Raw genomic sequence first — 13,891 nt, 5'->3', positions numbered from 1 at the left:
TCAGCATTCTCTCGTACCAGATGCCTGGTGCTTTAAACTGAGCTATTCTCGTATAAAAGGACACGACATCTAACACCGTTGCTGATAGTTTGCAAGTGTTGCCTGAAAGTCTGATTCAGTTGAACCCCTAGATTCGTTCCGGTTCTCCTGTGCCTCCCCCGGCACTGTAACGGGGCAGATGCCGCGGATCAGAACGGGCACCCTGGCGCCAGAGAGGATTAAGTTGCCGCCGGTTGTGCCCAGGAACTGGGAGGCGGCGAGCTGCCTGGTGTTTTGGAAGGAAAATCCCGACTGTGGGAATGCAGCCTGTGTAAGGAGCATGGACAACTGCTGTTAAGAGCAGACTGTGTGTGTCTGGGAGGAGACTGCGACTAGTCCAGGAAGATGGGAGGGGCATGCAGCTGTGGTCTGGGACACGGCGCATGGCTGTGCGGTTAAAAATTCTCCAGGTGCTGGCTCCTGCTGTGTTGGGAAAGTGGAATTAGAAGCTGATAGAATTACATCAAATATACAGCAAGTAATAGGCACAATCTGATCCACTCAAGTCTCCTCATTCTACTTCATCTAATCCTATCCTTCTTCCTTTCACACTGCAACCAGCTAATTTACTCCTTAAATACATGACTGCCACTCACCTCACTACCCCTTGTGGAAGCGAGTCCCACATTCTTGCCAGTCACTGAATAAAGACATTTCTTCAGCATTTAATTTATTGGTGCCTACCTTATATTTATGCCCCCCTTAGTTTGGACATGCCCACAAGTAGAAAATATGTCCTCCTCTCGATCCCTTCATAATGTTAAAGACCTCTGTCAGGTCACCTGCACCGATGCTAATGTTATTTCCCCTTGAGGGCTATCTGCCAGCAGGCATAATTAACAATTAAAGTGACAGGAATGTGCACTTTGCTTATTTGGGATTCATGTCCTGTTAGAGTTCCTCTCTCTCTGAGATGTTGACAGATCCTGGAAGTTGTCTAGACTTTGCGCCCAATGGTGTCCAGCTGAGGTCCGAATTCCTAACGATGCATAGCAGAATGGTCACATGCCAGTTGGGCCATTAGCTTTGCCAGACATGTCAACAAGCTGTTGTTGTTTCTTGGGGAAACAGGTCAGCCTGTAACATTGCCCCATTGACTCTGTTTCTTCTCCTGAAGGAAATCCATCGTGGACCCGAGGGGGCTCAGATCTCACCTTTACAATCCACTGGCCCCTGTCACCTCTCCACTGGGAGCATTCCATTTTTGGCGACTTGCCTCACCATCAGCAATAGCCCACAGGTTAAGTGTGGGCAGGCTAGGGGCTGGTTGGGGGGGGGGGCGATATTACTTATTTTATAATCCATCATAGGTCTCTGACTCTGCAAATCACTGCTAATTCATTCTCTGAACTCTGCCCAGCGGGTGGCACAGTCATCTCTTGAGTCGGGAGGTTGTGGATTCAAGTCAATCCACAGAGGGAGAATTCACCATGTCCAAATTACCTAACAGCACGTCTTTCGGGACTTGTGGGAGGAAACTGGGGCACCCGGAGGAAACCCACGCACACACAGGGAGGATGTGCAGACTCCGCACAGACAGTGACCCAAGCCGGGAATCGAACCTGGGACCCTGGAGCTGTGAAGCAACAGTGCTACCCATTGTGCTACCATGTATTGAGTGAGCACTGCGCTTCCAACAACCGTCCCTCAAATGAGCTGGAGGGGCCCCATCTGCCCCCTCGCATGGACATAAAAGATCCTATGGCATAATTTGAACAAGAATAGGGGAGTTCTCCCTGGTGTTCTGGTTAATTTGTTTCCCTCAATCAACATTACAAAAAACAGATTATTGCTTTGCTGTTTTATGGAACCTTTAAATTGGCTGGCACAGTTCCCTCATCAACAGTGACTGCGCTTCAAAAACAATTGATTGGCTGTAAAGCATTTTGCGATATCCTAAGGATTGTGTGAAAGGTGCTATGAAAATGCACATCTGTTTTGCTATTCCAAACTGCTGTGCAGGCTAAAGACAGGAACAGGGAGTTTTGCCTGAATCTGTGTCCAAGTGTGTGTAGGAGGGCAACAGCTGCCTTAAGCCAGTTGTTCTGTGTAGCCTAGTGAACAAAAGGCCACATTATTCATTTATTGAAAGTGGGCTTCAAGCTGAAAGGGCTGGGTGATGCACCGTTTTTTTTTTAATCACGCCATTGCTTCAGAATTGTTGAGGCCTGTGAGAGGTCCACAGGCCCAGCCGGTTCAAAGAGTTCTTCAGATTCAGACTTCTAGTCATCACACTGGTCACCCATAGCAACCATGCTCCACAAGGCCTGTACTTGGATTAGGCCCTGGGTGTGCCATTCACTTTCTTTCATGCTGCAAGCTGATGGTTCAAATATCATGCACACTTCTTGCTCCAAAGAGGAAAACGACTCAGCAGCCCTGCTGTACTGAATTTCCTCTTGGTTATTTCCTTCCATTCTTTCCAATAACTGCGTTTCCACCATTTCTCTGTTCTGTCTGCTGCTATTTTAGGAGATGAGCGACTACATCCTGAAACAAAGTTTTAGTTTCTAAACAGATGTTGGTTTTTAAAAACCTTGGTCTGTTAATAGCAGGTGTGGTCCGTTGATAACTGAGCTTCCCCCAACCCTGTCACTGTGCGTTTCTGTTTAAAAGAATGAAAGGAGGTATTTGCATTTAGGGGAACGAGGAATTAAGAGGAGACCGTTTAAACCCTCAAGCCTGTCGGCCATTCCATTAGATTGCTGCTGATCAGTATCTTAACTTTGGTTCCATCATCATCCATCTCCTTAACAAACAACAAGCTATCAATCACAGTTTTGAAATTCTCAGTGCACCCCCCACCTCCCCCTATCCCCAACACCACCCTGAGCCTCAACAACTTTGTAGAGGAAAGCATCCCAGGTTTCCTCTGCCCTTTGCGCTATCTGACATCTTCCCTGAGCAAATTAGCCCTAATTTTAAGGTGATTTCCCCCATCAGTGATACTCTTTTATCTATCCTGTCAAATTTTTTTATCGCTCTAAGCACCTCAGTTACATCAATCTTAATCTTCTATCGCCATGGGAATCCAGGAGGCAGAGATCAGAGAACTAAAATGGCAGCCAACTGAAAACTCGGGTCATTCATGAGGAGGGTTTTCGCAGGACAGTCTGTGTTGAGTCATCCCAATGTAATAGACACCACATCATGAGCAGCAGGTGCAGTGCAGTGAATTCAACTAAGTCACTGGGCCCGATCTAACCAAATGGGAAGAGTTCCATAGCGAGCGCGTTTGGCCGTGTGCTCCCTGGTGCTCACAGCGCCGAGAAACACCCTGCTATAAACAAGGTTTATAAACACCCTGCCATCTAATGCACATCCGGTTAGGTGCGGGGCCTCAATGGGGAGCGTGGCCCACAGCTGCACTCAGCCCCGTTTTCTGCACTGAGGAGCTCCACACCCAGAACTCCTCGTGCAGCGAGAGATTGGAACGCCATTTTTAAATGGCGTCCCGATCCCTCAAGCTCCTGACATGACCCCTGAACCTCCCCCAAGTCCCAACTCACTTTAAGGAGGGTCCCTGGGCTCATGGCATCCCCGCCCCCATACCCGCGCAGTGCACCTCCTGGCCCGATCACCGCGGTGCAAGAAATGCCAGTTTGCCAGAATGGCACCTTGGCAGGGTCCCTGCCAGTGGCACCCAGGAACTTTGACAATGACAGGCTGGCACCCAGATGGCAAGCTGGGCAGATCCTGGGAGCAGGGTCCCCCGTCATTTACCGGCCACTCTGCGCCATGTTACTTCTTTTTGGATGCAGTGTGACTGGTAGGTCGCGCCCACTGTTTTATTTGGAAGGAATGGGAGCCCTAGTGAAGGGTGGAGATACTGGGAGGCAAGAGTTGCATCTCCTGCTCTTGCATGGTAAGATGTCACGAGAAGAGCATGGGACATTGGGGGTGATTGAGGAGTGGACCAGGGTGTCGCAGGGGAACAGTCCCTTTGGAATGTTAGGAGGAAAGAAGGGGGTGATGGCATCACACTGGAGGTGGCAGAAATGATGGATGATGATCCATTGAATCTGGAAGCTGGTGAGATGGAAGGTGGGGACAAGGGATGGTGCAGGAGGGACGGTTTCAGATTTCTGGATAATTGGGGCTCATTCTGGGGTCGGTGGGACCTCTACAAACGGGATGGTCTACACCTGGACCAGAGGGGTACCAATATCCTGGGGGGGAGATTTGCTAATGCTCTTCGGGAGGGTTTAAACTAGTTCAGCAGGGGCTTGGGAACCTGAATTGTAGCTCCAGTATACAGGAGGTTGAGAGTAGTGAGGTCATGAGTAAGGTTTCAAAGTTGCAGGAGTGTACCGGCAGGCAGGAAGGTGGTTTAAAGTGTGTCTTCTTCAATGCCAGGAGCATCCGGAATAAGGTGGGTGAACTTGCGGCATGGGTTGGTACCTGGGAGTTCGATGTTGTGGCCATTTCGGAGACATGGTTAGAGTAGGGACAGGAATGGTTGTTGCAGGTGCCGGGGTTTAGATATTTCAGTAAGGCTCAGGGAAAGTGGTAAAAGAGGGGGAGGGGTGGCATTGTTAGTCAAGGACAGTATTATGGTGGCAGAAAGGACGTTTGATGACGACTCGTCTACTGAGGTAGTATGGGCTGAGGTTAGAAACCGGAAAGGAGAGGTCACCCTGTTAGGGGTTTTCTATAGGCCTCTGAAAAGTTCCAGAGATGTAGAGGAAAGGATTGAAAGTTGATTCTGGAAAGGAGCAAAAGCAACAGGGTAGTTGTTATGAGGGACTTTAACTTTCCAAATATTGACTGGAGACGCTATAGTTCGAGTACTTTAGATGGGTCCGTTTTTGTCCAATGTGTGCAGGAGGGTTTCCTGACACAGTATGTAGATAGGCCAACGAGAGGCGAGGTCATATTGGATTTGGTACTGGGTAATGAACCAGGACAGGTGTTAGATTTGGAGGTAGGTGAGCACTTTGGTGATAGTGACCACAATTCGATTACGTTTACTTTAGTGATGGAAAGGGATAGGCATATACCGCAGGGCAAGAGTTATATCTGGGGGAAAGGCAATTATGATGCGATGAGGCAAGACTTAGGATGCATCGGATGGAGAGGAAAACTGCAGGGGATGGGCACAATGGAAATGTGGAGCTTGTTCAAGGAACAGCTACTGCGTGTCCTTGATAAGTATGTACCTGTCAGGCAGGGAGGAAGTGGTCGAGTGAGGGAACCGTGGTTTACTAAAGCAGTCAAAACACTTGTCAAGAGGAAGAAGGAGGCTTATGTAAAGATGAGACATGAAGGTTCAGTTAGGGCGCTCGAGAGTTACAAGTTAGCTAGGAAGGACATAAAGAGAGAGCTAAGAAGAGCCAGGAGGGGACATGAGAAGTCTTTGGCAGGTAGGATCAAGGATAACCCTAAAGCTTTCTATAGATATGTCAGGAATAAACAAATGGCTCGGGTAAGAGCAGGGCCAGGCAAGGACAGTAGTGGGAAGTTGTGCTTGGAGTCCGAGGAGATAGGAGAGGTGCTGAATGAATATTTTTCGTCAGTATTCACACAGGAAAAAGACAATGTTGTCGAGGAGAATACTGAGATTCAGGCTACTAGACTAGAAGGGCTTGAGGTTCATAAGGAGGAGGTGTCAGCAATTCTGGAAAGTGTGAAAATAGATAAGTCTCCTGGGCCGGATGGGATTTGTCTTAGGATTCTCTGGGAAGCTAGGGAGGAGATTGCTGAGGCTTTGGCTTTGATCTTTAAGTCATCTTTGTCTACAGGAATAGTGCTAGAAGACTGGAGATAGCAAATGTTGTCCCCTTGTTCAAGAAGGGGAGTAGAGACAACTATAGGCCAGTGAGCCTTACTTCTGTTGTGGGCAAAATCTTGGAAAGGTTTATAAGAGATAGGACGTATAATAATCTGGAAAGGAATAATTTGATTAGAGATAGTCAACACGGTTTTGTGAAGGGTAGGTTGTGCCTCACAAACCTTATTGAGTTCTTTGAGAAGGTGACCAAACAGGTGGATGAGGGTAAAGCAGTTGATGTGGTGTATATGGATTTCAGTCAAGCGTTTGATAAGGTCCCCCACGGTAGCTACTACAGAAAATACAGAGGCATGGGATTCAGGGTGATTTAGCAGTTTGGATCAGAAATTGGCTAGCTGGAAGAACACAAAGGGTGGTGGTTGATGGGAAATGTTCAGACTGGAGTCCAGTTACTAGTGGTGTACCACAAGGATCTGTTTTGGGGCCACTGCTGTTTGTCATTTTTATAAATGACCTGGAGCAGCGCATAGAAGGATGGGTGAGTAAATTTGCAGATGACACTAAAGTCGGTGGAGTTGTGGACAGTGCGGAAGGATGTTACAAGTTACAGAGGGACATAGATAAGCTGCAGCGCTGGGCTGAGAGGTGGCAAATGGAGTTTAATGCAGAAAAGTGTGAGGTGATTCATTTTGGAAGGAATAACAGGAAGACAGAGTACTGGGCTAATGGTAAGATTCTTGGCAGTGTGGATGAGCAGAGAGATCTCGGTGTCCATGTACATAGATCCCTGAAAGTTGCCACCCAGGTTGAGAGGGTTGTTAAGAAGGCGTACGGTGTGTTAGCTTTTATTGGTAGAGGGACTGAGTTTCGGAGCCATGAGGTCATGTTGCAGCTGTACAAAACTCTGGTGCGCATTTGGAGTATTGCGTGCAATTCTGGTCGCCGCATTATAGGAAGGATGTGGAAGTATTGGAAAGGGTGCAGAGGAGATTTACCAGAATGTTGCCTGGTATGGAGGGAAGATCTTATGAGGAAAGGGTGAGGGACTTGAGGCTGTTTTTGTTAGAGAGAAGAAGGTTAAGAGGTGACTTAATTGAGGCATACAAGATGATCAGAGGATTAGATAGGGTGGACAGTGAGAGCCTTTTTCCTCGGATGGTGATGTCTAGCACGAGGGGACATAGCTTTAAATTGAGGGGAGATAGATATAAGACAGATGTCAGAGGTAGGTTCTTTACTCAGAGAGTAGGAATGGCGTGGAATGCCCTGCCTGCAACAGTAGTGGACTCGCCAACACTAAGGGCATTCAAATGGTCATTGGATATACATATGGACGATAAGGGAATAGTGTAGATGAGCTTTAGAGTGGTTTCACAGGTCGGCACAACATCGAGGGCCGAAGGGCCTGTACTGCGCTGTAATGTTCTATGTTCTGTGTTCTAAGGAGAAACTTATTATGTCTCTAGGAGGGAGGAGGAGAGCAAGAGGCAAAGCAGGGGCAATGGAACTGACCTGGTCAAGGAGACTGTCAACTATTGTGGAAAGAATGCCTGATTGACAGAAAAGGAAGGCAACCCATTTTATTTGGAGGAAGTGAATGAAGCTGAAGGAGATATTGTTCAACGTGAGAAGCTGAGGAAAGTGCTGATGGAAGGGGACCGGTTGTGACTCCATTCAAGGAAGAAGTGGGATGCTCTTCGCCCAACCTGGTAGGGGTGGAGGCGTGAGGAGATTGGACATCCATAGTGAAGAGGAGATGGTTCGGGCTAGGAAACTAGCCATGTGTCTTTCATGCGGTGCAGACTTGATGGGCCGAAGGGCCTCTTTTGCACGGTGTTATTCTGTGAACTGGGAACTGTTAAAGTTATAGAGGACATCAGAAGAGTCACAGATGTAGTTGGGAAGAGACTGAATTAGGAAAGAAAAAAAGCAGTTGATGGAAGAAATCAGTTGAGTGGGGCAGGAGTAGGCTGAAACGGCGGGTGTTCCAGGGCAGTCCTGTTCAGACAGGGGAGCTGTTTGGAATTTGGAGGGAGGGGGGACTCTATCTTGTTTACCGTACTTATATAGTGCCCTTCACAACTTTGGGATGTTCCAAAGTGCTTTACTGCCAATGGAGTACTTTTGCATGTTGTAATGTAGGAAATGTGACAGCCAGTTAACACATATCAAGTTCACACGAGCAGCAATGTGATAATGACTCATATACGTTTTTGATGTTGGTTGAGGGAGTGGCCAAGACACCGGGGGTAATTCCCCAATTCTTCAAAACTGGGATCCTTTATATCTCCCCAAGAGAACTGACAGAGCTTTGGTTTAATGTTTTGTTGATCTTTCTAACACATAGCAAGTTCACACAAGCACTGTGGGAAGTGTGTCCCGGCATTGTAAGCAGGTTTTGTCGGAAGTGGTGGGATTGCAATTCCGCTGGGATCAATTAACCAGGAGCTGGGGAATGAAAGGTGCTTCCTCTGTGATAGAGCTGTGTTGATCTCTGAACATGGTTGAGAACAATGATTGCTAGGGCCTTGTTTATACAATTCTACAGCCTTATAATATCTCTTGAAAGGGATGATTTAGTGAGGAACATTTGTATTAATACTTGAGCTAATCTACTGATACCAGGCTGTCTGATTTAGATCTTTCCAAATGGGCCAGCCTAATGAATTGTATTTACACTCAAGAGGCCTTCAGAACAATTACTCTTTGATGTTGAAGAATACTGCAAGCTGGAATGTGATGTTATTCTGATTTGAATGAACTAGGAATTTTGTCCAGGATAATGGAAGAACTCCTCTGCACTGGAAAGAGATCTTTGCCCAGGTGGGAATCCAGGACATTCGAAAAAAGGCTTTGTATTTAACCATAGAATCCCTACAGTGCAGAAGGAGCCCATTCGAACCATGAAATCTGCACTGACCCTCTGAAAGAGCACCCATCTAACTGTTGGACACTAAGGGGCAATTCAGCATGACCAATCCACCTAACCTGCATATCTTTGGACTGTGGGAGGAAACTGGAGCACCCGGTTTGGGAGAAAGTCCAAACTCCACACAGTCGGTCACCCGAGACTGGAATTGAATGTGGCTCACTGCCGCTGTGAGGCAGCAGTGCTAACCACTGTACCACCATACCTCCGGATGTCTCAAAGCTCTTTACGGCCAATGAAGTGCTTTTGAAGTGCCACAGCAACCAATTAGCACACCACAAACTCCTGTTAACAGCAATGTGAAAATGACCAGATTTATATGTTGACTGAGAGAGAAACATCAGCCCCCTGCCCTCCTTCCAATTGGTGCTGTGGGATCTTTATGTACTTAAAAAAAAAAAGAATAGGTATATTGTGAGAGCTGCTGCATCATCAAAGCCAAGCAATGAAAGGGCTAAACCATGGCCTGACGCCAAGGCATTGGTCATATTCCACGTCTGGGGGGAATCAAACTGAAATCTGTAGCTGGGCTGGCAGGAGGAAATGATCTCTACTGTGTAATAATATCCAGCAGTCTATATATAATTAAGGAGAAACCAGTTATATTCCTGTTTAAGTATTTGGAGTTCAGAGATGTTTAACATTATAATGATCCAAAGTTCTTCATTCGAGAAAATTGAGTAATCCAATATTGAATTTGCAAATAACACAGAAAATTATTTAATACTAATTTGAATGAACCAATTATTTGAATTCAGCAGTTTGGGATTTTAAAATGGACTATATTCATTAGTTCAGTGTCACAGTCACGGATCAGTGAGAACTCGAGTCCACTTCTCCCTCCATATGATTCTGGATACTTGGAACTTCCAATATTGACATAGAATCCCTTCAGTGCAGAAGGAGGCCATTTGGCCCATCGAGTCTGCACCGATCCTCCAAAAGTGCACCCTACCTAGGTCCACACCCCCGCCCTATTCTCATAACTTAATCTGCACATCCCGGGACACTAAAGGATAATTTAGCATGGCCAATCCACCTAGCCTGCACATCTGTGCACTGTTGGAGGAAACCGGAGCACGCGGAGGAAACCCACGTAAACACGGGGAGAAAGTGCAAACTCCACACAGACAGTCACCCAAGGCTGGAATTGAACCCGGGTCCCTAGCGCTGTGAGACTGCAGTGCTAACCACTGTGCCGCCGTGCCACCCTCATGGGGTTGCTTGTTACTGCCCCATGCAGAAAGGAGGCAAGAAATCCAAAAGCACATCTGTTTTCACCTACCTCAGAGTGTCGGTTTTGCTCAGCTGCGAGCATGCTTGCCTCTTGAATCAGTAGGTTGTGGGCTCATGTCCCACACCAGGGGCATGTACACAGCCCAGTACGTTTCTGAAGGAGTCCTGCATTGTTGGAGATGCTGCCCCTCAGTTGAGACACTAAACTGAAGCTCTGTCTGTCCTCTCGGGTGGACAGAAATGGTCCCACAGCAATATTTGAAAACAAACAGCATAGTTCTCCCTGGTGTCCGAGTTAATATTTATCCATCAATCAACATCACCAATATAGGTGATCTGCTCATTGTCACAATACTGTTTGTGGCACCTTGCTGTGCACAAATTGGCTGCTGAGTTTCCTGCATTGCAATAATGACTACACTTCACAAGTACTTCATTGGTTGTAAAACATATTGGGATGCCCTAAAGCTGTGAAAGGCGCTATATAAATGCAGCATAGTGGTTAACACTGCCGTCTCACAGCGCCAGGGACCCGGGCTCAATTCTGGCCTCGGGTGACTGTCTGTGCGGAGTCTGCACGTTCTCCCCGTGTCTGCGTCGGGTTCCTCTGGTTTCCTCCCACGGTCCAAAGATGTGCAGGTTAGGTGGATTGGCCATGCTAAATTGCCCCTTAGTGTCCAAAAAGGTTGGGTGGGCTTACTGGGTTACGGGGATAGGGTGGAGGTGTGGGGCTCAAGTAGGGTACTCTTTCCAAGGGCCGGTGCAGACTCGATGGGCCGAATGGCCTCCTTCTGCTCTGTAAATTCCACAAAAGTGTTTTAGATGACATTTCTGATAGACGCGTTGTGGATAGAATTTGTGCCCTTTTTGGGGGGAGGGAGATAAAAGACGGTTTAAAGAGAAGATGAAAAGTGAGGGGGATCCAATTTAAGGAGTTAACATGGAGAACATTCATCCTTTGAGTGTTCCATCTCATTGCAGCTTTAGAACTAAATGTACAAAACTAATTGTGAGGTAGGGCTGTTTCTGTTGCTAATGTGCCAGTTCTCAGTTAATGAATAATTGAGCATGTTTCTGACTGATTGCTATTGTTTCAGCTGAGAAAGTGACTTCGTTGGGAAGGGACTGGCACAAGTTCTGCCTGAAATGTGAGCGATGCAACAAGATCCTGTCGCCAGGGAGTCATGCGTCGGTGAGTAACTTTCCACTGAGACTTCTAAACCTGGCTGAGAATGAGCAGAGCCAACTGCGAAAGGTATTTCTCTCCATCAATTTATGATGCACTCGCACATTGTAATCCTGTCACAGTACACAGGGCACTATGTGTCACATTTTTCCTATGCGGTACACAGGACACAGCACACATCATATAATAATGCACCCCATACAGAACACAGCACACCCCATATACAAAACATGGTACACAGGGCACCATACATCACATGTACCTGGCATGGTACACATGGCATGGCGCACCACCTACCTGACATGGTACATGGGGCACCGCACAGGACATGTGTCTGACATGATAGGTAGAGTACCGGACAATACATACAGCTGACATGGTACACATGACACCACACGCATGTACCTGACATGGTACATGGGGCACCGCGCCCCACATGTACCTGGCATGGTACATGGGACAAGTCACCCCACATATACCTGACATGGTACACAGGGCACTGCACCCAACATGTACCAGACATGACACATGGGACATTGCACCCATGTGTACCTGATATGGTACATGGGACACCACACCCCACATGTACCTGACATGGGGCACCGTATCCAACATGTACCTGACATGGTACACGAGGTACCGCACAGCACATATACCTGACATGGTACACGGGTCACTGTACAGACCGCATGTACCTGACATGGTACACAGGGCACCACGTACCACATGCACCTGACATGCTATACAGGGCACAGCACCTCACATGTACCTGACATGGGGCACCGTACCCAACATGTACCTGACATGGTACACGAGGTACCGCACAGTACATGTACCTGACATGGTACACGGGTCACCGTACAGACCGCATGTACCTGACATGGTACACAGGGCACCGCACACCACATGTACCTGACATGGTTTACGGGGCACCGCACCCCACATGCACCTGACATGGTACACAGGGCACCGCACTGATCTCATGTTCCTGACATGGTACATGGAGCACCGCACCCCACATGTACCTGACATGGTAAACAGGGCACCGCACACCACATGTACCTGACATGGTATACGGGGCACCGCACCCCACATGTACCTGACATGGTACACAGGGCACCTCACACCACATTTACCTGACATGGTACACGGGGCACCGCACAGACCACATATATAAATTAAATGCATGATGTGACTCATTTTGGTCACCAGAACTCGGAGAGACAATTATAAAATAAAGGGAACAATTACAAAGAGGGTGCAGAAACAGAAGGACGTTGGTCTAAATGTGTATAAATCAGGTCAGGTGGTAGGACAGGTTCAGAGAGTGTTTAATAAAGCATACAGGATTCTAGGTTTTATTAGATACAAATGCAAGGTGGTCATGTTGAATTTGTACGATACACTAGTTCAGTCACAGCTGGAGTATTGCACCAGTTCTCGATGCCACACTTGAGGAAAGATGTGAAGCCATTAGGGAGGATGCAGAAAGGATTCCCAAGAATGGTTCCTGGGATGGGAAATTTCAGGTATGAAGATATATCTGAAAAGTTAGGACAGTTTCCCTTAAACTATCTGTGGGGAAAATCATAGAATTTGCAGTGCAGAAGGAGGCCATTCAGCCCATCGAGTCTGCACCGGCCCCTGGAAAGAGCACCCTACCTAAGCCCATACCTCCACCCTATCCCCGTAACCCCACCTAACCTTTTTTGGATACTAAGGGGCAGTTTTATCATGGCCACTCCACCTAACCTGCACATCTTTGGACTGTGGGAGGAAACCGGAGCACCCGGAGGAAACCCACGCAGACACGGGGAGAACGTGCAGATTCCACACAGACTGTGACCCAAGCCGGGAATCGAACCTGGGACCCTGGAGCTGTAGAGCAACTGTGCTAAACACTGTGCTATCGTGCTGGCCATACAATTTGATAGAGGGAGATTTGATAGAGGGAGATTTGATAGAGGTATTCAAAATCATGTGGGGTCTGGATAGTCTAGATGGGGAGGAGCAGTTCCCAGTAATGAATGGATCGCAAATGAAAGGACACAAATTTGAAGTAATTGCTAAAAGAAGCAAAGCGATGTGAAAAAAAAAAATCATGCAGTGAGTGGTTAGAATCTAGAATGGGCTGCCTGAAAGTGTAGCGGAGACAGATTCAATCATAATAATAATCTTTATCAGTGTCACAAATAGGCTTACATTAACACTGCAATGAAGTTACTGTGAAAGGCCTCTAGTCGCCACACTCCAGCGCCTGTTCGGGTACACAGAGGGAGACTTCAGAATGTCCAATTCACCTAACAGCACATCTTTCGGGACTTGTGGGAGGAAACCAGAACGCCCGGAGGAAACCCACGCAGACACGGGAAGAACGTGCAGACTCCACACAGACAGTGACCCTAGCCGGGAATCGAACCCAGGTCGCTGGCGCTGTGAAGCGACAGTGCTAACCCCTGTGCTACCATGCTGCCCAGGCATTGATTAGTGAATTAAACTGTTTGAAGAGGACAAAAGTGCAGATTGCGGGGAGAAGGCAGGAGAATGGCACTAAAGTGAATTGCTCATTCAGAGAGCTGGCACAGACACGATGGGCTGAATGGCCTTCTGCATTGTAACAATTCTGTGATTCTGTGAATGAGGGCGTCGCTGTTTAGGATTGCTCACAAAAATGTTGGGGTGAGCTGTTTTCTTAAACCCCTGTAGCCCATGTGGTGTAGGTACGGTAGGGCAGCATGGTAGCACAGTGGACAGCACTTTTTTGAGGGGT

The 13,891-nt window shown here is 47.5% G+C and overlaps 1 protein-coding gene across 1 annotated transcript in view; it reads left to right on the top strand.

Moving 5' to 3' along the window:
* crip2 (cysteine-rich protein 2) overlaps positions 1–13,891 on the top strand; it is a 123,636-nt gene that overhangs the window by 45,058 nt on the left and 64,687 nt on the right. Inside the window, exon 2 of the mRNA XM_072487183.1 lies at positions 11,033–11,127. Within this exon, the coding sequence (XP_072343284.1) occupies positions 11,033–11,127 (95 nt within the window). The remainder of the gene's footprint in view (positions 1–11,032; positions 11,128–13,891) is intronic.

The sequence above is a fragment of the Scyliorhinus torazame genome, chromosome 2, assembly GCF_047496885.1.
Source record: "Scyliorhinus torazame isolate Kashiwa2021f chromosome 2, sScyTor2.1, whole genome shotgun sequence".
NCBI classification, from domain to species: domain Eukaryota; kingdom Metazoa; phylum Chordata; class Chondrichthyes; order Carcharhiniformes; family Scyliorhinidae; genus Scyliorhinus; species Scyliorhinus torazame.
Note: the sequence above shows the minus strand (reverse complement) of the source record. Positions and strands in the feature narration are given on the sequence as shown.